The sequence below is a fragment of the Mustela lutreola genome, chromosome 2 (genome assembly GCF_030435805.1).
Source record: "Mustela lutreola isolate mMusLut2 chromosome 2, mMusLut2.pri, whole genome shotgun sequence".
Lineage (NCBI taxonomy): Eukaryota > Metazoa > Chordata > Mammalia > Carnivora > Mustelidae > Mustela > Mustela lutreola.
Genome location: NC_081291.1, coordinates 156,173,347 through 156,198,438, shown reverse-complemented (window position 1 = coordinate 156,198,438; position 25,092 = coordinate 156,173,347). Strand labels below are relative to the sequence as shown.

At 37.1% G+C, this 25,092-nt stretch overlaps 1 protein-coding gene across 4 annotated transcripts in view; it reads right to left on the bottom strand.

The window, feature by feature from the left end:
* Positions 1 to 4,189: 4,189 nt before the first annotated feature.
* Positions 4,190 to 25,092, bottom strand: part of GK5 (glycerol kinase 5) — an 84,390-nt gene continuing 63,487 nt past the window's right edge. For 3 of the 4 annotated variants that reach the window (XM_059163881.1, XM_059163882.1, XM_059163885.1), the window contains 5 exons: positions 19,883 to 19,977; positions 13,895 to 13,998; positions 12,121 to 12,180; positions 11,395 to 11,528; positions 4,190 to 7,584 (listed from right to left, as the gene is read on the bottom strand). In XM_059163881.1, the coding sequence (XP_059019864.1) occupies positions 7,436 to 7,584; positions 11,395 to 11,528; positions 12,121 to 12,180; positions 13,895 to 13,998; positions 19,883 to 19,977 (542 nt within the window). In that variant the 3' untranslated portion in view covers positions 4,190 to 7,435. The remainder of the gene's footprint in view (positions 7,585 to 11,394; positions 11,529 to 12,120; positions 12,181 to 13,894; positions 13,999 to 19,882; positions 19,978 to 25,092) is intronic. The other variant, XM_059163883.1, reaches the window with a different exon arrangement.

Here is a 25,092-nt window from a genome sequence, read left to right as displayed (position 1 = left end):
CAAACAGTAAATTTTGTGAGTTTGGGCATATGTATACATCCATGAAACCACTGCCATAATCAAGATAATGAGTTTATTGTTGAGAGTCCGTTTTACGTGGCTCTCTCATTTCTGCTTATCTTGCAAACAGAGACAGAGGACTTTGTTGCAAAATTGTGTCTCCCTCCAGAGCAGAGGGCAGTTTTGTTTACTGTCCAATATAATAAAATAACTTCCGCTGGAGCAAGCATCGGACACGTATACTTGCACCTGATTACAAAAGCCCATTACAAAAGACTCAAGTTTCCTAAGCTTGCGATTCCTCAGCTGTATTGCAGACTCACTGTGTGCCCAGCATCAACCTGGACTGCTCCCTGTAAGAGTTGAGAAGCAAAGGAAACCAATGCAAATATGAAGGTTGTGATGTTTGCTATGCCTTAAGGACAGAGATTAAGTTCTTAATCTCCTACTCAGGAGTCTCCTATCTTCTGCCAATATCCATGGAACTGTGGGAGGTTAATTTACTAGTTTCCAAGTAAAGTAAAATTTCAAACTCTTCTCAGTTCTTGACAGTGTTTGCTGATGAGGCAGAAATGCTGACAGAGACTGGAATTTCTAGGAGAGACAGGACCGGAGCCTCATGGACTGGATTAAAGGATATGAGAATTCCCTGGGACCCAAGAGTTAATGTTCTTGCCCAAGTGGTGGGTGAGGGTGAAGGGAAATTAGCAAATCTAATGTTTCCGCCCTACGATCTCCACCTCTTCACGGGTTCTTTTTCTAAATAGCAAAAAAAAAAAAAAAATCCATTATTACTCCTTACCATCCCCATGTTTTCCTACAATTGCAAGATTCTTTTAAAAATATTCCTATAAATTTTAGAAAAGCCAGCTCCACATTTCTCCATAATGCCCTGCCCTTATCCTCCCTAAACTCATACTACTTTGACCTAAAATAAAATTAAAAGAAAACCCCTCTCTTCCTTCTAATAAGTGAATGTTTATCATTCTTCAAATTTCCTTCTTTGGAATGATACCATGGGCGTCACTACAGTCAGGGAATGGAATCCAGACTTACTGAATCCTTCACCATCCAGATGTTGCTGTGCATGTGTGCAAACCCAAAGCAATGAACAGAGAAACACCAAATAAAAATGGCCTTAAAACATAATATTTACAGAAAGAATCATTTACTGTTTCATTGTAGTTTCCCAAATAACTTTAATTTTCAGAAGGGATTTCTAACAACTGTTAATTCTATCATGTTAGTATTTGAAATTATTTTCCCTTATTATTTAAAATCTTTCTAGGTATTTAAAAATACAGTACACCTTCACAACAAATTATATCACTTTTCCCACCACAAAGAATTAACCCTCTTCTCTAGTAATTTCCCTTGTACAAGAATGTACAATATGAATGATAACCCTAACAGGATCTAAAGAGGAAGGGTTACATGAAACTTTTCTTCTCTAACCATATTAAGCTCAAATTTATCTTGTAGTTAACTTATGTTTATTTCTGTGTCCTTCTTCTTTTTTTTTTTTTTAAGATTTTATTTTTAAGTAATCTCTATACCCAGTGTAGGGCTCAAACTCACAACTCTGAGATCAAGAGTTGCATGCTCAAGAGTTGCATGCTCTACCAACTAGGCCAGGCAGGTGCCCCAATTTCTCTGTAACCTTCAAATGTGCAGAAACCAAAACAGGAAATTGTATTAATAAGAATTTCCAGGTAAAATTCAAAAACAAATCCAAAAGTAAAGTAGAAAAAAGATAAGGGAAAAATTCACATATACATTTCTATTGCTATGCATCCCAGATTGTATTTGCAGATCTCAACATTGGTTTATGAGGTTCTAAATGATGATTTAATAAAACTATGAAATTTGTAAAGAACATCAGAGAAATAAGATTATGAAATTTGATACATACTAACTAGAAAATATATTGTCTTGCACAAATAGGAAAATTTCAAATTAATTCTCTACAAAATCATTCTGAAACACAAGTCAGCTTATTTTAAATTAAAGAGATTACAAATATTATGACAGCTATGGACAAAATATGTATTTGTACACCCTACTTAACATTCTAGGTAAAAGTATCTTTGAAACTTTTTGCTGTTATACATTATTAGTACTATACTACATAATGAGTCAGAAGGAATGTGAGAACTATTCTGCTCAGTACATTATAAAATCACATTCAAGTGCTGTATACACTCTGCCTAGAAAGATTTAGAAATGCTATTTGATGATTTCTTAAGTCACCGTACTGATTTAAAAAAAATTTTTTAAAGATATTTATGTAAAGATATGGCTCATTTAGCAAACACCCCAGTTATTAAATGGACAAAAGACATGAATAGACATTTCACTGAAGAGGACAAACAGATGGCAAAAAAGCACCTGGAAAGATGTTAAACATCATTATTAATTAGAGAAATGCAAATTAAAACCACAAGGAGAAAACCTCACACCTATCACAGTAGCTAAATAAAATATTGTGACATCAAATGCTGGTGAGGATATGGAGAAACTGGATCACTCACACATTGCTGGTTGGAATGTAAAATGGTACAGCTACTCTGGAACAGTTTGAAAGTTTCTTGTAAAGATATGGCTCATTTAAATGGAAACCTCAAATTATTTATTTCCTAAATAGCATAGATATTTATACAGACATATCCATTTTAATAAACCAAATTTATAATAAAGGGGGGAAAGGCAGTAGAAATAGCATACAAAGAATTTCAGGAATATCTGATTCTTCAGGTTCCTGTCTCTAATATTCCTACTCCCAAGATCATTGCTGCATTACTCTAAGGGCAAGGGTCCCATGAGAATATGGTGACAATATAGCCAATAACTTAGAACCAGTGCTGGTCCCAAAATATTTATGACTATGAGGCTCCAAAACTTAAAAACAAATAAGGAGCACCTACTTGACTTCCTTGGGGTTACCATTTTGACTGGTTTGAACCAGATGACCCAGTAGTGGGGAGGCAAGAAGATGATTCTGGGACCACATAGGTCCAAAGTATATTTTAATTTTAACCGAGAAACATGATCTAGGTTTCCCAAAAGGATTCAGAGTACTTTGGGTACTAGATTCAAGCCTTGTAGGCTATATCTGGATGACTCTAGAATCACTTCAAGTTGAAGAACTCCAGGGTCTTCTCTTCAGAGAATAATAAAATTCTTGCCAAATTCCTGAGTTAAATTATTTTTCATTAAAGACTCGTCCTCAGTATAAGACCTCTGAAGAAGGGAATGTTTCTGAAGTTATTTCCCTCTAACATCAGAGGGTTTGGTGTTCTTAAGATTCAATCTCTGAGCTGTCTGTACTCAAATGCAAAACCTGTGAATGCAGAGGCTTCAACTGTACCTTAGAAAGTTGATGTAACTATGTATATTTATAGATGTGTATCTCTACATAAATACATATGCAAATATATAACCATATGAAGAATTTTAAAATAAACAATAGGAGGATTCTAGCTCTCACAGGCTGACACTTGAAGAACATGGGGGTTAGGAGTGCCGACCCCCTGTGCAGTCCAAGATCTATATGTAATTTTTTACTCCCCCAAATTTTAACTACTGATAGCCTATTGTTTTTTTTTTTTTAAAGATTTTATTTATTTATTTGACAGAGAGAGATCACAAGTAGGCAGAGAGGCAGGCAGAGAGAGAGAGGAGGAAGCAGGCTCCCTGCTGAGCAGAGAGCCCGATGCGGGACTTGATCCCAGGACCCTGAGATCATGACCTGAGCAGAAGGCAGCGGCTTAACCCACTGAGCCACCCAGGCGCCCCTGATAGCCTATTGTTGACCAGAATCCTTACTGATAATATAAAGTCAATTAACACACAGTTTTGTATGTTATATGCATTATTCACTGTATTCTTACAGTAAACTAAGCTAGAGAAAAGGAAATGTTATTAAGAAGATCATAAGGAAAATATATTTACAATACAGTACATGTATTTACGGAAAAAATCTGCATATAAGTGGACCTGCACAGTTCATACCCATGTTGTTCAAGGGTCGGCTGTTGTCCTTAATCCAACAAAACATATTTTACTTGCAACAAATATAAGCTGCTCCCTATCAACAAATGTATTTGAACCAAGGATAAAATATATATGCAAAAAAAGTTGCACTTAAAAAATAAAAATTCACCCCATCAATAGGAAGGAACAGAGTTAGATTCTGTGGAAGTAGACATGGTTTCTGCTTTTTTTTTTTTTTTCCGATTTTATTTATTTGAGAGAGAATGAGAGAGAGCAGGAGATGGGGGAGGGTCAGAGGGAGAAGCTGACCCCATGCTGAGCTGGGAGCCCCATGTGGAACTCAATTCTGGGACTCCAGGATCATGACCTGAGCTGAAGGCAGTCACTTAACTGACTGAGCCACCCAGGTGACGGACATGGTTTCTGCTTTTGAGGAACTTCCAGTTTGATAGGAAGCTTGCACAGACGCAGATAAGAACTGAGTAATCATCTCTTTTGTTCAGAGGTGAAAAGGAAGCAAAAAGGCAGATCAAATCAAGATGCTCTGCAGAATGTATTAATCCTATACTTAAGTCATAAGCCCAATTATTAAACCACAGAGGATGCAGGCATGGGGATGGGGGCGAGTGGGTAAAAATAGCAGAAGAAAATTACAACATAAAATTTTTCTTTTCTTTTTTCTTTTTTTTTTTGCCTCACTAACCGGTAATGTAGAAACCCTATTTAAGATAACAACCAGCTCTTTTTGCTAACAACCATTTCCTAAAGTAAAATGAGGCAGAGAGAAAAGGAGCATCAGAGACACACTCCATTTGCTGAGTCTTCAATTTTCTTCTAATAGTCTATATTAGTGGTTCTCCATCGGGGGTGATACTGCCTCCTGGGGGTCATTCGGCAGTGCTAGGAGACATTTTTGACCACAGCAACTGGGGGATGCTACTCCTTAGCAGGCAGAGCTGCCAAATACCTTATAATGCACAATACAACATCCCAAGATGAAGAATTACCTGCCCAAAAGTCAATAATGCTAACACTGCGAAACCCTATTATGGTGGGATATAAAAAAAATTAAAAATCATTAAGTCTAGGTACGAAAGCAATTAATAAGCATTTTCCTCCTTGATAAGATAGCCACAAACCTCCTAAAAATATCTGATAGATCCATAATGGGAAAATAAAACATGCCGAGAAATCTTAGCACAAATTTTTTCAAACAGCAAATATTAGCATATAAATGAAAATTAACTTGGGAGATGGAAATGATAAACCTTTTTGCTCAACTGATTTTGAATATCAACTGTTTCTATAACCACAAAAGCTAATGTGGGCAGTTTCTGATTTAGGTCAAATCTGGCAAAAGATTTACTAAACTGTGTCACTAAAAACAGCCAGAAGTAGTAAAAAAAGAAAAAAAAATTAATTCTAGACTAACAAAAGAAAAAATTAGCCACTAATTTTTGAGGAGATGCTCGATTCTGATAAGACATGTTCACAGTTACTTTTTCACATTATCTAAAAGGTATTAATCCTTTATTTTGTGGTTGATAAGAAAGAAAAATGTGAAAAAGAAATGAGCTACCAAATTTTAAGTATTAATAATATTACAATTCAGTATATCCTAATACAAAGAGATAATTCTTACCTATGAAATCATGCCCACTGAGAAGCAGAATCTGTAAGAAGTAGTCAAACAACGGAACAGCTTGTATGTGATCTGATTTTGATAAAAGGGCCTATAATTGGTCATTAAGCTCTGTAAAAGGGACATAAGAAAAATGAAAAGAATAAAAAGAAGAATATTATCTAATTAATGGAATCTGGCTTATTACAGTAAACAAAATACCTCCACTTCAAAAAATATTTCCATATCTTAATTAATGGAGTTAATCATACTATGTATTGGCTATTATGATTCCATCTAAAATGTTAACACAAGAAGACAAAGTTCACTGAAATGGAATTTGCAGGAATGCAGTGTGACCTCTAGTTCTATTCTATCTGTCACTGAAATGGACCTATATGATGGCAACAGCAAAATTCCCTATAATAGACACTTTTAAAATTACATTAGTATTTAACAACCAGCTCTATAACAGTAGATCTTTATGTGATAAAGCCTGTCCAAGAGGGAAATATATTCATTATTGCTACAAATCAAAATGGAACCTAGCCCCAGTGGAGGGAGGGCCAAATAACCTGAGAACTAGTTGGACAGTAGTCAACTGCCACAGGACAATTTTACACCAGCCCGAAGCTACTCACTAACTCTTGATTCTTTTACAATTGTTTCTATCAATTCCAATGAGAATGTGGAACTATCCTCTCTATGGAGCTCTGGCCCAGGAACTGTCGGGCAATCATTTGCATGAATACACCTCCATTAACTCTGTCAGGTAACCACTGCTCCTGTCTCACAGAGATGAGCAGATTGAACAAAAATAAAAGATACCTGGATAAGTAAAATACCCCAGTGGAGGCAATTCTTATATCACCAATGAGTTAGGGCACTTTCTTCAAATTAAGCTCTGTCATTTAGGCACTTAATAAAAGCAAAAGACATTTATGCAAGCATCTCAACGACAAAGATAAAGAATAGAAAGAGAAAAGCAAGATTTATATCCAGTATCTGCATTTTGTAAAAAAAAAAAAAAAAAAAAAAAAAAGAGTTACACTTTAGCCAGAAGTTTCTGAATATAAATCCTATTTGAGGAAGAAAATATTTTCTTGTCCCTTATGAATCATTACCCTTTGTAGTATAATTCACTAAAGTTATTTTTTCAATACAAAAAGAATGCTTAGATTTTGGTTAAACAAGGAAAAATTAAGGCAGTGTCTTTAAGCCCAATAAAGGAAAAAGCTGATTAACAAATAAGCCTATCTGAGAGGGGCATTTTGAGCTCATTATCTGGATACAGTATTGAACAATTTTGACTTTAAATATAAAATATTAATGTTTCAAAACTCCCATTTCCTCAGTTATTCTTTCTTCCTAGCTATGGGAACTTCATATAGCCCATTTAATTTTAAAGAATTAAAGGAACATTTGTCACTTAATTTTGGAACAAAATACGAATGGTGCTTGACCCAGAACTATCAACTCAGATAGTAAACAATTATGTTCATATGTATTCTTGACCCAGTATAAAAAGGAGAAGGATCCGCAGCTGTCAAAATATGGTTGGAAATGGCTAACGGCATTTGGAATCTGCTACAAAACAGAAGATAGAAAGTTTTGAGGTACTGTTGCCTTACAGTCTTATCAAGGGTTAGATTTAAAAATCTAAATGAGGGATTTTTTTGTTTTGTTTTGTATTCAAAAAAGCAGATTACAAAGCTCATCTGAAATCTCAGTCATTGTTGTATTGGTTATCATCCCTGAGCTGTGTCTCATCTGCGTGTCGTATCAACCAGCTGTATATGGTTTCAGTCATTCCACTTAGTGCTACATCTTGTTATACCAATTCATGGAACGCTTCACTGCTTTGACCCAGTTTTCCATGCTCATTTCATATTCTTGCCATTTCTTCTGCGGCTTGAAAACAACTTCACTTTGCCTCAGTTTCTTCAGTTCCTCCTTGTCAGCCCAAAACCCTATGAATAGAAAAAATCACTCTCAAATTTTAAGTCAAATAAGGAGTCCATAAAGTTTATCCACAAACCTATGCAAACTGGTGCACAGGTAAACAACTATTGTTTTAAAACACAATTTAAAATATTTTTGCTGCTTTTGAATTTTGTTAGATTGACTATCCCTGGGAATAAGTCCACCAGGATTTTAAAATCATTTTGTTTCTATCAGCTTTATTTCTGTATGGCAGGGCACCAAACCATTTCCAGACCAACCTCACCCTATCATCATTTAATTTCATGACTTGCTAAGAAAAGTAATTTCTTCCAAGTAAGAAATTGTATATTTTCCTTTTACATAACTAAAAAAAGATAAATTAGGATTTTTGTCATATATCTTGAGGTAAGAGGCAACTCTCTGGGATATGCATAAATTCAAAGTTGGGACTGAATGTAGTTTCTTTTTCAAACTATTTTATTTCATACAAGTTACTTAAATCCCACTTCCTGATAATATTGTCCTGGCATATATTGTTCTTCATAAAGAGGAGCATGTGATTTATAATAAAAAGCAGCAAGAACACACTTTTATATCTATGACCGTAAGTAATCTGAAATGGCTGAGGTGTCTTATTAATTAACCTGGTGTATTTCACTTACTCTGAAGTACTAATAGAGTTGACAAGTCTTCTTGAGGAATATTTTCTCTTATCAATAAAGCAGACACAAAATTCTTTCCTCTCATATTTTCTGTCAGGACACATTCTTTCTAACTGACAAAGTCAGCCTTTTAGATTTATCTATATTTAAAGATATTAATTTATAGAAGTTACTAAAAGACTAAAAATAGTTTTTATTAGTATACTAAAGTTAGATAAGTCTAGTCATGAAAACAAGCATGTTCTTAAAATCCTTATTTCCAGAATTAATTATTTACTCTCCAAGGCATATGTATTTTTTTTAAAGATTTATTTCTTTCCTTCCTTCCTTCCTTCCTTCCTTCCTTCCTTCCTTCCTTCCTTCCTTTAGCGTGTGATCTGGTGGAGAGGCAGAGGGAGAAGGAGAGAGAAAATCTCAAGCACTCTGCACTGAGCATGGAGCCCAATACAGGGCTCACTCACATCCCTGAAATCATGACGTGAACCGACATCAAGAGTCAGATGCTTAATCCACTGAGCCACCCAGGTGCCCCATGACATACATATTTTTTAAAGTACTTTTATTAAGTATGTATCAAATAGAGTCATCTCATGGGTGAATTTTGAAAATAGAGAGGATGTGCATAGCCTTCAAGTCTCAGATTCTTGAAAGAGAAGCAATCCAACCAGAAATCTCAGCTTTTCTGAGATGATAAAACTATTCCCTGTAGTTAGTGAAGTCTCTGTATAGGAAGGGTTTGAAATTAAGTATAGTATAGATACAATGAAACAGCTAAAGCTCAAGCCACTATGTTATTTTTTTTAAAGGCTGATTTTATTTATTTGTTTTTTTTATCTGTTTATTTATTTGTCAGAGAGAGAGCACAAGCAGTAGGAGAGGCAGGCAGAGGGAGAAGCAGGCTCCTTAACAAGCAAGGAGCCCAACATAGGACTCGACCCCAGAATCAGGATCATGACCCAATCAGGAAGCAGATGCCTAACCGACGGATCCACGCAGATGTCCTGCCACGACGTTATGTTTAAGAATAATCTGTATGATAACGTGGATGGCTCAGAGGGTTAAGCCTCTGCCTTCGGCTCAGGTCATGATCTCAGGGTCTTGGAATCGAGCCCCACATCGGGCTCTCTGCTCAGCAGGGAGCCTGCTTCCTCCTCCTCTCTCTCTGCCTGCCTCTCTGCCTACTTGTGATCTCTATCAAATAAATAAATAACATCTTTAAAAAAAAAAAAAAGCCCAAAATTTAAAAAAAAAAAAAAAAAGAGTAATCTGTATGGGGGGATGCCTGAGTGGCTCAGTCAGTAAAGCATCGGCCTTTGGCTCAGGTCATGATCGCAGGGTCCTGGGATTAAGCATCAGGTTCCTTCCTCCATGAGGAGACTGCTTCTTCTCTGCTGCTCCCCCTGCTTGAGCTTTCTTGTTCTCTCTACCAAATAAATAAATAAAATCATAAAAAAAGAATAATCTGTAAGTGTTATCTAAAATAATTAAAATGTTCAAGAGAATCTGATATATTTTTAGTCTTACAAGGTGAAAAGGCACAGAAAGATTTTATTTACCTTATAAATAATATCAGAATGTTTATGAGCATTTAATTTACTGTAAATATAAGCATAATTTATTCATTTTGCAAGATTTAAAATTTATTTAAGTGCAGGAGAAGATTTTGTTACACTTCTAAGTTTGCTTAGTTAGGCATATGAAATTATTAAAAAGAAAGTCAATTGTATTAAATTTGTATTAGTTGAAATATACAAAAGAATTTAACTGAATTTGTAAATGGAAATATTATTCAAGGGAAAGTTCTTTTCTTCAACTTTAATTAACCACACATTAATCAATGAGCAAATGAAAGTGACTTTCAATTTTATTCAAAGTTAACAGATTTTTACTAGAATAAAGTTAAAGTTGAACTTACCAAGATTTCAAACTTTTTACATTTGTAACTTTAATATATTAAATATTTGCCTAAAGCTCTTAACTACAAAATATTCTGTTTTGTACAAACACTCTTTCCCTTCCACACAGGAATGTACTAAATATTCCAGTGTCCCAAGTCAGCATCCTGCTTCCTAGGGAACCCTCTACTTGGCTTCCCTGAGTCTATTCTTCATTCTCCCAAATAATCATCACACTAATTGCCAAAGTGGCCTGTTCAAATATAGATCTATCCATGTCCCTCCCCTGCTTAAAATTCTACGGTGGCTCTCCAGTGCCTTCACAATTAAGTTCAAACTCCTGTATGAGGAGTCTACCACAATTGGACCTCTGTTTCTCTCCAGCCTTTCCTCTTGCTTTTCCTCTATTAGCACTTACTGTAATGGGCTGGGACATTTGCACAGGCTGCTTTCTTTATTGGACCACTCATCTCTTGTGGCTCCTTACTGCCTCTTCTGGCTGCCTGCTGACTCCTTCAAAACTGAACCTCCTCTGGGAAGCCTGCACCACTTGCTTAAAGCTATGGCTGTCCAAGGGGTTTATCACACAAGTCTAATAACTGGCTGACTTGCCTGACTGTAACTAGAGACTCCCATAGCAGGGACTATGCCTTTTAAACTCTATTCCCAGCAGTGACTGTCATGTAGCAGGTACTCAACATATTTTCAATAAGCAAAAGAATGGAATAGTTTCTAATGCCAAAGAAAAGCCTATCTGCTCTGGAAGTTTACCCAGAGACCTTTCCTCCGCTGAAGACAGAGCAGTTGAAAATGAATTCTCCTTGCCTCATAATTCTGACTGAAGGAGTGAAGGAAGGAGGGAGGGAGAGGAAGAAAACCTACCCACGGAGGAGGTCAAAGGAGTATTCTGTGAGTTATGTGCATATGTGTATGGAGCTTAATGAACACCAGGGTTTTCCAGAGCCTCTCTATAATTCTGTGATTTGGGAAGAGAAATGCTATTGGCAAGAAACAGCTTCCAAGACAGCTCTCGCTTTTATTTTTTTTTTTTATTTTTTTTTTTAAAGATTTTATTTATTAATTTGACAGAGAGAAATCACAAGTAGACAGAGAGGCAGCCAGAGAGAGAGAGAGGGAAGCAGGCTCTCTGCCGAGCAGAGAGCCTGATGCGGGACTCGATCCCAGGACTCTGAGATCATGACCTGAGCCGAAGGCAGCGGCTTAACCCACTGAGCCACCCAGGCACCCCAGCTCTCGCTTTTATAAAATCCACACATACCAACAGCAAGGCCAGCCAGAGAAGCTGCACCAAGGCAGGACATGTCTATGTTGACGGGTCTCTCTATATTAGCATTAATCAGGTCTGAAGTCATCTGCATAACAAAATTGTTCCTACAAACTCCTCCATCTGCCCTGTGGGGACCAAGATATTTGAGATAAATTATTCCAACAGAAGCATAAAAACATTCATTTTTTTTTAAAAGGGCCACATATATTTTTTTTTATTCTTGATATTGTAAGTTCAACTTTTAATTCCAAAACTGTATCATTCCACATTGATCCGAAGTTAAGGTCCTCACCAGGCAATCTTCAAACACTTTTCCTTATTCCTAACATCAATCTTCCCACCCACCCTGTTTGTTAAGACTAGCTCAAATTAGGCCAAATAAACTAAGCCAATGTAAAAATTCATTTGGACATACCAGCAAAGAAAATTTGATGTTTCCATGCCAAAAGGATAGCCACACATACAAAAAGGAGATTTTAAAGATGTTTATAATATACATACGTGGATTAGGATCTTCCTAAATTCTATATTGTGTTATGTTCTCTATAAATCCAAATTCTTTTCTTTCCAAATTCCTATGACCAAGAATTTTGTTGCAAAGGAACTAGGCATAATTTTTTTTGAAATCCTGAATAATCATAATGACGAAAATACTAATAGCAATTACTATTCACTTCCAATTTCTAATTAAATCTATTGAAAACAAAGTTTACATACCGGACTTTTGTCACAGGGATATGGATCTCTTTCTGCATCAGCTCATACAACTGTTTGTTTCTAGTAAAAAAATCAAGATAACTATTTAGGGAACATTCATAGCATGATAATTCTCTATCTTTTTCTAATCTAGAAAAATAAAAACTTTGGTCTTATTTATGTGGCATTTATAAAATATGCAAAAGAAAACATTAAACCAACATATTAATATTCAAAAATATTATGCTAACTGGAAGTTGATAATAAATGCTCAAACAAGCAAGAGGTTCGGGGCCTAGTGCTTTCACGTTGAGAAAAGGGAGCCTATTTTTCATTTAGAAATAAATTTAATCTATTGTCCTTACTACAAATAAAAATTTAAAGCAAGCACTCATTTATTAGACAGCAATTAGGATAATATGACATATATAACATCTAATAGAATTCATCAACTATAAAAATAATCACTTTGTAATCACAGACATTTTTATTTTAAATGTTCCAAATGTTCCATATTTATGACAGCCAGATTCTTAACTTTAATAAACTACAACTGTGTCATAATGAAAAGACCACAGGGAAAGATACAAAAAAAGTAATTTTGGTGATTCAATCTTTGAGTATAATGGAAGCATTATTAATTAGAATCATTAGAATTCTCCTTTATCAATAAGGATAGAAAAATCTATCCTTGGGGCGCCTGGGTGGCTCAGTGGGTTAAGCCTCTGCCTTCGGCTCAGGTAATGGTCTCAGGGTCCTGGGATCGAGTCCCACATCGGGCTCTCTGCTCAGCAGGGTGCCTGCTTCCTCCTCTCTCTGCCTGCCTCTCTGCCTACTTGTGATCTCTCTCTGTCAAATAAATAAATGGAATCTTTAAAAAAAAAAAATCTATCCTTATTGATAAAGGAGAATTCTAATGATTCTAATTAAATTCTATTCTCTGAAAGCCCAAATTTTATTTTATTTTATTTTTTTTTTTTTAAAGATTTTATTTATTTTTTTGACAGACAGAGATTACAAATAGGCAGAGAGGCAGGCAGAGAGAGAGGAGGAAGCAGGCTCCCTGCTGAGCAGAGAGCCCGATGTGGGGCTCGATCCCAGGACTCTGAGATCATGACCTGAGCTGAAGGCAGAGGCTTCAACCCACTGAGCCACCCAGGCGCCCCTGAAAGCCCAAATTTTAAATCTTTTATGCTTAAGAAATTAGATACAGTTGACCCTTGAATAACACAGGGATTAGGGATATTAACCCACCACAAAATCAAAAATCCATGTGTAAATTCTGATTCCCCTAAAACTTTACTAATAGCGTACTTTTGGCAGGAAGCCTTACTGATAACAGTCAATTGATACATATTTTGTATGTTATATGTGTTATATACTGTATTCTTCAATAAAATAAGCTAGAAAAATGAAATGTTATTAAAAAAATCATAAGGAAGAGAAAATACATTTATAGTCCTGTACCGTGTTTACTGAAAAAATTCACATGTTTAAGTGGATTTGCACAGTTCAAACCCATGGTGTTCAAGAGCCAACTGCATTTTTAAAAATCCTCTATTTTCACATATCAAATCTAAATGGTACTGGTTCTATTGCATCTAAAAAAAAAAGAGATGTTACAGCAATGAAGCAATAGGAGCAGATTATGTCATAAGCAGTATGACTTTAAAGTATAAAAAGTTAAAATTAAGAAATTTCATAATTTAATTTAGCAGAAATTAACAGAAGGAAATGGAAATACCATTTCCATTTGGTATATGAGGAAGGGAGAGTTTAGGGCAGGTTTTGGTACCTGAAAGCTATGGACTCCAATATTGCTCGTACGAGATGGTATTTATTGGTGGAAGGCTTCAAGCCCATAAAAGAGGCACATGCACAGGGATCATTTAGTGGAGCCTAAAGAAAGAGATAGGAAGAATTTTTTTTTAATTTTTAATTTTTTTATAAACATATAATGTGTTATTAGCCCCAGGGGTACAGGTCTGTGAATTGCCAGGTTTACACACTTCACAGCATTCACCATAGCATATACCCTCCCCAATGTCCATAACCTCATCACCCTCTCCCTACCTCCCTCCCCCACCAGCAACCCTCAGTTTGTTTTGTGAGATTAAGAGTCTCTTATGGTTTGTCCACCCTCCTATCCCATCTTGTTTCATTTATTCTGTTCCTACCCCCCCAAAACCATGTTGAATCTCCACTGGGAAGAATTTTTATTATTGTTCTAAATTATATCTATAGTCTTGAAGACATAGTATGCAAAAAAAAAAAAAAAAAAGCCATGGTAGAAAAAAGAATGCTTGGAGTTAAGAAGTTTTAAAATAAATGACAGCCCCATAGTAAGTGAACTATTACAATAACTCTTTAATAGGACCTAAGCAGGGCTGAGTCATAGGTACTGGACTTAGCTAAACCTTCTGTCTGAACTCATACGAAGTGAAGGGACTGAGGCAGAGTAACAAATTATTAATCATTTTTTTTCAGAGTAACAAACTATTGAATATCTAGCTCTATAAGAAGAAATGAAAAGCAATCCTAGTATTTCCCCTTTTCTCCATCTGTAAAGTTTTTACACCAGAATCGTTTTTGTAGAGTGTTTTTTTAAAAATATACATTAGTCTTAAGATTAAAAAACTATTAATGCAGAATATGTGTTTTCCAGTGTCATAACTTACACCTGGTATGCTGTCAGACATTCAAACTAAACTTTTTTATTTCTTAGGTTATAGTCTTATTGCCTCATAGGAGAAATGACTTGGCCTAACTTCTGTCTTTAAAAGAGCCGAAGTCTTGAGCTGGAATTCTGTATCTGTAGGATGAAGTTTGTTTTCATCTTTGCATCCCCAGAAATGCAAGACAATTCTGGGACACAAAGATGAAGAGCAAAGACCCCTGCCAGAGTTTATAATCTCACATGGAAAGACACAGAAGAATGGTTTCAATGTTAAGATATGGGGTCATAACGGAGGGAAGTATTAGTGCTATCAGGAAATGATGATCCCCAAGAAGAATGCCTTCTAGCTTCAGGGCCTTGAGATATCATCTCAATAACTGGAAAACTTTCCACCACCACTTTTCCTGGTTAATCCTACTCCCCTTCCAGATCTTGGCTCAGATTCCTCTGGCAAAACTTCTGATCCCAGAGACAAGACCAAGCCTCTATCGTCGTTTTTATTTTTGTTTTCAAAATTGTATTTATTTATTTGACACAGAGAGAAAGAGAGCACAAGCAGGGGGAGCAGCAGAGGGAGAGGGAGCCCCAGACTCCCTGCTGAGCAGGGAGCCCAATGTAGAGTTTGAGCCCAACCTGAGCCCAAGGCAGATGCTAAACTGACTGAGCCACTCAGGTGCCCCCTCCATCACCGCTTTTATGGAACCCTAGAGCTTCACATCATATCATATATTTACAATCATGTATACTTGTGTGAACATTTGTTAAAAGTCTGTCTTCCCTGCAGAAACTCATTCCTATAAGTTTCCAGGGCCTTGCACTGCATCTGGCCCCCACAGGGCATCCTCACATATTTGTTCAATTAATGAACAAACAATACTCTTCCTCATTACTTAATTGAAGAAATTCCACATTACATCTTATCCTTCCTGTAGCCGTGATTTTCCTCCTATTGTGATTTTATCCTGATTATTTTTCAAATTTATTAACGTGTTTTGGTGATTCACTCAGTAAAAGCTTATTTATACAGTCACGCTGGCTTCTATCAGGTGATACAATACTGTAAAACAAAGAGAGGTCAGATTTAGCTAGTTCAATGAGTCCCTAGCAGTGTGCTATGTATTTTCTGTGTAAAAACATTTTCTTTTAATATACCACATAAAGTCCTGGTATGACTGGCCTGAAATCACTTTTGTAAAATTGGTAAGCACATAAATTTATAATTAATTAGTAATAGGTGAATCTGAAGGGTAATAAATTCCATAGAGACCCAAAAAGTCCTTTTCGGTTACAGTTCCCCTGTATTAGTTAGTCCAAGTGAGTCTGTCTTTGGGATGATATGGTAGGAAAAACATGATAAAGTCCTTTGGGCCTGGTCACACCTTGCCAGGACAGAGCCTCCAGCCACATTTCTAATCTGTCACTGTCAATCCCATTGAGTAAGCCTCCCAGACCATCAACCAAACAGGAACAGCAGGACTCCGTAAAGTTTTGTTTGGAAGCCAAAGCTAACCTAGCTGACTCCTGCCCAAGGAACAGACTGCCTGCCACCACAGGCTCTTGTTACCACTAGGATCTTACCCTAATATGCTGAGGCCTTGCAGGATGGTTAACGCCTCTTGCCCTTTGTCAACTGTGAACTTAAACACAAACTCCTGTGGCACCTACTATGTATTCCCAATGTCACTTTTTATACTCTATCATGAACCAGTACAGCAGAGTGGTTAAGAACCTAGACTCTGGAATCAGAACATCTGGATCCTGAAACCAGCTCTGCCACTCACTAGCTGTGTGAGACCATACAAGTGATTTAACAGCTCTACTTCAGTTTTCCCATCTTTGGAACGGGATGATAAGAGCATCTTCTGCCTTATGGAGTTACTGAGGATTAAATGAGATAACACATGACATTTAGAACAGTGCCTGAAAAGAATTTGCTATAATTTTATATTACTATTATTTCTTACTAAAACCCTTCCCACTACTGACTTTCTTCATAACCCTTTCTGTGCCTTCTGAATCAATCCTTCTTTCTATTGTAAATAAATTCTCCTAACCTGTAACCAACTCTGAGAAGTTCTCTCTACTCATTCTGTGGTTGCTATAACATGACCAGCTCTGTGCTGGGCAAACAGCTTCAGTGGTGGCTATCCACGGGAGGACCTTCAAGCTTCCAGATCACGGGTCCTAGAAAAACACAACTACTTCCCATGGTCACCCTAGGCCACTATGCATCTACTGTTAGAGGAGACACTTCCCTTCCCCCATGTTTGCTTAGGACCACATCAACTTCATGTTTTACCTCCCTTCACCTTTCCATGATGCAGAGATCCCAGTCACTCACAAGACCAGAGATGGCATTCCCAGTACTTGCTGGCCACATCTCTTTCTGAAGGAAGTGCTTGAATCCACAGACCTTGTTGTCTACAGCAGCCATGTTCCAAGCCCTAGTTCCACTGCCAGTGTCACAACTATGGGGACTGAGCAGGACTAACTTAGAATCTGTGTAAAGCTTGAGAAGACCAGGTGCTCCAGTCAGAGTCTCAGATTTCCCAGAAAAGACCATCTCAGAAAAAGACCATCAACAGGGGGAACTGAAGCTAAAAGGCACAAAGTGTTAGAACGTTGTGTGTATTTCCAAATAATGGAGAAACAGAGAGTGTGAGGAAAATGACAATTAAGCAGAAGTTAGGAGGAAGAAAGAATACAGAGCAGAGCTGGTAATGAGAAAAGGGGACCCACAGAGAAGAAACCACAAAGAACATTAAGAACTGCAAAGTCAGTTGCTGACTCCTTTCCAGTATCAGTGAACCACCAGAGCGAGCCGGTTCCCTGCAAACCTAAGAAACCTCATTGGAGCATGACTCCTCAGCCTCTGAAGACCAGCCCTTGGTCCACAGTCCTGTCCATCCTACCACTGCCACCACCATAGTAACTTTCAATTTAGGCAGCTAGCCACTGATTCCTGCCTCTGATGCCTGTCAAAGATACTCTCCATTAGTGTCTCCCCCGACAAACCATAAGCTCTGAAGAGTGAAGCCACAATGGCTGCACCAACTGATGTCACCCCAGGGTTATGGCCCCCATGCTCTAGCTCACCCCTTGCCATTCCCAGAAGTGGCTGTCCTGGACGTACCGCTTTCCTCAAAGTGCCCCCCAAACCCCTTTCTCAACAGAGCCCCTGGAGAAATTAAGGCTATGGTGATTTTTTAATATCTCACCCCCTGTTATCTATGGTATAACAATATTCTAAAATTAAAGGCAGTATGGCAGATACTTGACCCTTCCCTCCATTTCCCCATCCCTCATTTTCTTTTTTTTTTTTTTTTTTAAAGATTATTTATTTATTTGACAGAGAGAGACCACGAGTAGGCAGAGAGGCAGGCAGAGAGAAAGAGAGGAGGAAGCAGGCTCCTGCTGAGCAGAGAGCCCGATGCGGGACTCGATCCCAGGACCCCGAGATCATGACCTGAGCCGAAGGCAGCGGCTTAACCCACTGAGCCACCCAGGCGCCCCCCCATCCCTCATTTTCTTTAGCTGTTGACATAGGCTGCTTGTCAGTGATCTCTCTCCTACTTTCCAAACAGTTTAGTATCAATACACTTCTGTTGTTTGAATTAACTTGAATTAATTTTTGGTTTCTACTGAGGAGTTTCAATGCTACATTGGGAAATCCTTGGTCTGCAGCCTTCCCCCGCTCCTCTCAAACCCAACATATTGCCAGGAGGCAGTCATGGCAGAATAAGGACACTTTTTATTAACACGAAATTAAAAATTTTATCTGTGAGAGGTTTGTCTAATCTTCTGGGCTTTAGCAGTATTTTTTAATCATATATTTTAAATTATTTTTACAGGCAGATGGACTGAGGCAGAAGTTAAAAACAGAGGTGTCAAGATAAAGCCACTATTAAGTCCCCCAGCATATTTCTCAAAAAGGGAAGAATACCCAGTAGCCTAATTAAATCCTACCTTGGCTGATGACAACTATTCATCTCAAGCTTCCTCCTGAAACCTCAACCAAACAAATATTCTTCACCCCCTGTCCTAGGATGGATGCTATTTAGTTTCCTCATATCACCCTAAAAGAGGACACAGTGCAACCTCTACTGCATAGTTTATAAACTTTCAGTCCTTTAGGATAATGTATATAGAAGGAAATTGTTACAGATATTAAACTAATGACCATTAAAAGTTTAGATTCAAAATATGGTATTTTTAAAGATTTGAAACACCCTGATCTAATCTTTTTTCACCAGCTTCTACATTATATTGTCCAAACTTTCAAATTTGGGGCTTTTTAAAAAACTAATTGCCTGAGAATGGGATGGACTAGAAGTAAGAGAAATTTTTATTTTCTGAAAGGAAACATATTTATAAGAGGATTAAAAGGCCAGTATAAGATTTCCAAAAAATGGAATTTTGTTCATAATAATATACCTGAAAAGTTTTTTAAAGATCTTATTACAGTATGCTAAAATCAAAGGCAATATCACAGATCTTTCAAGTAAATACTAAGTTAAATATTACAAAGCCAAGTCTTTTACTGGGTTCACTTTTTGATTAGGCGAAGTAACCAATACTCTATTACAACAGTTAACCAAAAGAAATTTTGATTTTTTTAAAAAAGTTAATGAAACTAAAAAAAAAATTAATGAAACATAAGTTATTGCAAAATATGCCCGTGTGTGTGTGTGTGTGTGTGTGTGGGCATGCACACATGTAATCTTCACATTATTTTTCTAATTCTCAATGGGATACTTCCTCTAAGTAAAACAATGCCAATATACAGGTATATCTTTCCCTACTGGGAAATGGCAAGTTTTGGTTATGATAAAGTAATCCCAAGTCTTATGTAAAAGTTCTATACTAAACCTGCCAACTTCTCATTTCCACATGGGTGGAGCTCCAGGCTGAATGTGCTGTATTTTTTTATCCCTGCTAAGTCACAGCTCCTCAGCCCCAGAACATGCCTTCACCCTCACAGTGATCAGTGCCCAAATTTTCAGGTAAGGGAGTGGCAGGTACATAATTTTGAGTGTGGGTATGAGGATAGAAATGTCTGTCGTCGTCACTGACTAAAAAAAAATTTTAAAAATTTTTTAAAAATACCTGCAATCCACTAAAAGATGGAACAAAACAGACTCCTTCAGAATCTTCTAAACTTTTGGCCATTTTTTCAGTCTCAGCAGCATCTGTGAAAAGATCTGCAAAAACAAAAACAAATAATTTAAAAACCCATAAAACAAAACAGAGGGGCTAGGAAATGACAACAGAATTATGTTATATGACTGGTATTTACCTGCATCCAAAATTTATTATGAGTACACTGTGAAAGTGTCAACAGGTCAATCTGCTCTAGTACTATCTGGGCTCCAACACTTCACAGGTTTAGGGACCTGTGGAAGATTTTAGAAGGGCTCTGTATGGAGCACACCTTACCTTTTCCTTTAAAAATATTTAGGCTGTTTACAAGACAGCTGGGTGGCTCAGTCCATTGAATGCTTAAAATACTCTCTCCCTCTCCCTCTGTAACCCACCACCCATCCCCCTGCATGCATGCTCTATGTCTGTCTCTCTCTCAAATAAATAGATAAATAAAAATATATGGGCTATTTAAAAATCAATTCTGTGTGTGTTTTTTTTTTTAAAAGATTTTATTTATTTATTTGACAGAGAGAAATCACAAGTAGATGGAGAGGCAGGCAGAGAGAGAGAGGGAAGCAGGCTTCTCCGCTGAGCAGAGAGCCCGATGCGGGACTCGATCCCAGGACTCCGAGATCATGACCTGAGCCGAAGGCAGCGGCCTAACCCACTGAGCCACCCAGGCACCCCATTTCTGTGTGTTTTTTGGCATTAAAATCAATTATTCTCCTGAAGATAACACCATTTCTAGTTCTCTGATGAAAAGATCCGAGTACTGAATCAACTGAAAAACTACTCCATCTAATGCGTTCCCTCAGGGGTGACCAATAAATAGATATACTAATAGCCAATCTTGAAGAAACAAAAAAAATCAAGATCTAATTACTTTAGTATACTATTTCTACTGAAGTATATAATGTACATATAGAAACATACATATAGAAATATACATATAGAAACATACATCTTTGAACACTCATAGACATTCTTTTTGTGAACATATGTGTAATGTTTCTGTGTGATATATATGAAAGGATGGAACTGCTAATCCTAAGGTCTACACATTTAGTACTAGTTTTAGAAGATACTGCGAAACCATTTTCCAAAGTGGTTTGCCAAATTAAGGCTCCTGACAACAGTAAGAAAATTTCAGCTATACCACATTCTTGCCTATAATTGATACTGTCTATGTTTTTCATTTTAGCTATTTTAGTGGTATTGCATGACAGTTTGATTTTTGTGTTCTCTATTAACTAATGAAGTTGAAATCCTTTTCATTGACCACTTGGATATCTTTGTGAAGTGACTCGAATAAGCATGTAAGACAGACAGCATAGATCAGATGATAAAGTCAAAAATCAGTCATCATAAAAATTGATGGCTTTGTACAGCCTTAGGTAAAATAGCTTAATTTAATTGTATGTTTTGTTATTCTTGTAGTGGAAAATTGATTAAAGACAAGAAGGTTAAGGAACACCTACATTAAAATGCAAGTTAATAAGGAGTGTTCAATAATAACTATAAATTTTATTCAAAATGAATTCTCAGATCCATTAGTCACATTTGTTTGGTCAAAATGTTCACATAACACATTAAAATATATCTAGTACTTCAAAAACTAATATTAAAAAAAAAATAACATTGGTTTTAGGGGCACCTGGGTGGCTCAGTTGGTTAAGCGTCTGACCCTTGGTTTCAGCTCAGATCATGATCTCAGGGTTGTGAGATGGAGCTCTGCATCAGGCTCTGGGCTCCAGACTCAGCACAAAATCTGCTTGAGGTTCTCTCATTCCGCCCCTCCCCCCCCCTACTTGCATGCTTTTCCTCTCTCTCAAATAAATTAAATCTTTAAAAAAAATTATGGTTTTGAAATCTGTATGTTTTTTTAAGGATTTTATTTATTTATTTGACAGAGAGAGATCACAAGTAGACAGAGAGGCAGGCAGAGAGAGAGAGGGAAGCAGGCTCTCCACTGAGCAGAGAGCCCAATGCAGAACTCGATCCCAGGACCTTGAGACCATGACCTGAGCCAAAAGCAGTGGCATAACCCACTGAGCCACCCAGGCGCCCATGAAACTGTATGTTTTAAAAAAATCATGTCCAAATATATATATATACTTTTTTAAATCAAAAATTGGAAAACATACAAGATGGCTAGTTTGAGAAAAGTTTTTGGCAATAGGCAAAGAAATGGGGGGGAAAGGAATTTAATTTATTTACATTTTTCACTGGTTGTTCCATACTTGCTTAAAGAATTTCTCTAAATAATCTTCCACTTAAACTGTTCTCAAATGAGCTTACTGATGGAAAATCTTTGAGAGTAAGCACTTTGTCTCACCCATGGAACACAGCTAAGGATCTTGGACAGAATGTCCAAGAGGACTCAGAAGTCCTTCTGAGGACTCAGAAGAATATGTCTGGTCAGGGAACTCTAACACCAAACCAATGGTGAGTTTCCTGTTTTTATTTTCTATGGTATTTCCTGGCCTAGACTCAGGGACAGCCTAAAACCTAACACCTGGATCTGTATACTGGGTGCAAATATGAAGAGTTTCTTCAGAAGAACACTCTTTTTGGTCTGAGGAGCAGGATTCAGGACAGAATTCTATAGGACAGAAGGTGAGCTGATACTCTGGATTTTGCTTTTTTGGATTTTTTTTCATTCTACCTGAACAAGAGAGGAAAGGCAGTGAAGAGACAGAGAGAGAGAATGAAAACAGAACTTCATGGATCTGTGAGACAATAAGAAATGGCCAAACATTTTTGTGATTTGAATCCCAGAAGAAAAAGATAAAGAATGCAGTCCAGAAAAACCATCTGAAGAAAAACAATGACTATAAACATCCCATAGTGGATGAAAGATATAAATCTATAGGTTCAAGAAGTTCAGAATATTGCAACTGGATAAACACAAAGAAACTGATGCCAGGCATACAATAATAAAACTGAAAATTAAAACTTGAAGGCAAAGAATAAGTCTTAAAAGCAACCAGATTATATATTGGGAAACAAACATTCAAATGACTGGAGGTTTCTCATCAAAACTACAAAGGTCTAAAGGCAGTGGAACATCTTTTTAAGTACAAAAAAAAAAATGTCAACCTAGAATTCTATCTTATTAATGAATTTATTTTTAATTTAATTTATTTATTTGAAAGGAGAGTGTGTGCAAGAGAACATCAGAGAGGGGAGGGGCAGAGGGAAAGGGAGAAGCAGACTTCCCCATGAGCCAGGAGCCTGACCTAGGGCTTGATCCTGGGACCTGGGGCTCGATCCCAGGACTCGAGATCAGGACCTGAGCTGAAGGCAGACACTTAATCCATTGAGCCACCCATGTGCCCCTCAACCTAGAAATCTATATCCCAGTAAGAATATCCCTCAGGAATAAAGTCAGTCTCTGACGAAGGAGAATTAAGAGAATTTGTTGTTAACATAGTATAAAAGAAATGTTAATCTATATGCAGAAAAACAAAAAAAGAATCTTGACTTAAACTTCACACCATATACAAAAATTAATTCAAAACTGTTATATATCTAAATGTAAAACATAAACTATAAAACCTTTAGAAGAAACCCTGGGAGGAAAAACTGTATGACTCTGATTTGACCAAGAGTTCTTAAATATGATATCCAAAGTATAATTCACAGGACAAAAAATTATAAATTAAACTTTGACAAATTAAAAACTTTTGCTCTGCAAAGGACATTGCTAAAAAACGAAAACATTGCTACAATTTAGATGAAAATATTTGCAAATCACATATTCCAAAAAGGACCTACATTCAAAACCAAAAAAGAACTCTCAAACTCCACAGTAAGAAAACCCAATAAAAACTGCACAAAAGATGTAAACAGATACTTCACCAAAGAAGATATACAGATGGCAAAAAAAGCACATGAAAAGGTGTTTTGATATCATTAACCATTGGAGAAATGCAAATTAAAAACAGAATAAGATGGGGCGCCTGGGTGGCTCAGTGGATTAAGCCGCTGCCTTCGGCTCAGGTCATGATCTCAGGGTCCTGGGATCGAGTCCCGCATCGGGCTCTCTGCTCAGCAGGGAGCTTGCTTCCCTCTCTCTCTCTCTCTGGCTGCCTCTCTGTCTACTTGTGATTTCTCTCTGTCAAATAAATAAATCTTTAAAAAAAAAAAAACCAAAAACAGAATAAGATAACACTGCACACTTAGTCTAATGGCTAAAATTAAAAACCAAACAAAAAATTAAAAATGACAATACTAAAACTGGAACAACATAAACACACACACATTGTTGGTGAGAACATGAAATGATATGGCCACTCTCAAAAATGGTTTGGCAGGTTTTTGTTTTTGTATGTTTTACAAAGATAAACTCACACTTATTTGTGTGTATGTTTACTTTTTTAAAAAAATATTTTACTTATTTATTTGACAGAAAGAGAGAGCACAAGCAGAGTGAGCAGCAGAGGGAGAGGGAGAAGTAGGCTCCCGGCTGAGCAGAGAGGCAGATGTGGACTTGATCCCAGGACCCTGGGATCACGATCAGAGCTGAAGGCTTAACTGACTGAACCACTCAGGTGCCCCTTATTTTTTTTTAAAGATTTTATTTATTTATCTGTCAGAGGGGGAGAGAACATAAGCAGGGGGAGTGGCAGACGGTAGTCTCCTTGCTGAGCAGGGAGCCCAATGTGTGACTTGATTCCAGAACCCTGGGATCATAACTGAGCTGAAGGCAGATGCTTAACCAACTGAGCCACCCAGGTGCCCCCTGTGTGTATGTTTACATGACATACAACATTGTCTGTTTATATAAGCCATCAATCCCACTCTTGGTATTTATCCTAGAAAAATGAAATCTGGAGCACCTGGGTGTGGATCAGTTGGTTAGGTGTCTGTCTTCGGTTCAGGTCATCAGAGCATGGTTCTGGAGTCTCAGGATTGAGTCCTCAGCGGGGAGTGTGCTTCCCTCCCCCCCAATCAATCAATCAATCAATCAAACAATCTTTGTAAAAAATTTAAAATTAAAATTAAATCTGATGTTCATGCAAAAACCTGTACACGAATGTTCATATAGTGGCTTTGTTTATAATGCCCCACAACTGTATACAACAGCCCACATATCCTTCAATTGGATAACAAATGAACAAACTGTGATATATCTGTAACACAGGAAATTTCTACATAATGCAATGGAATCT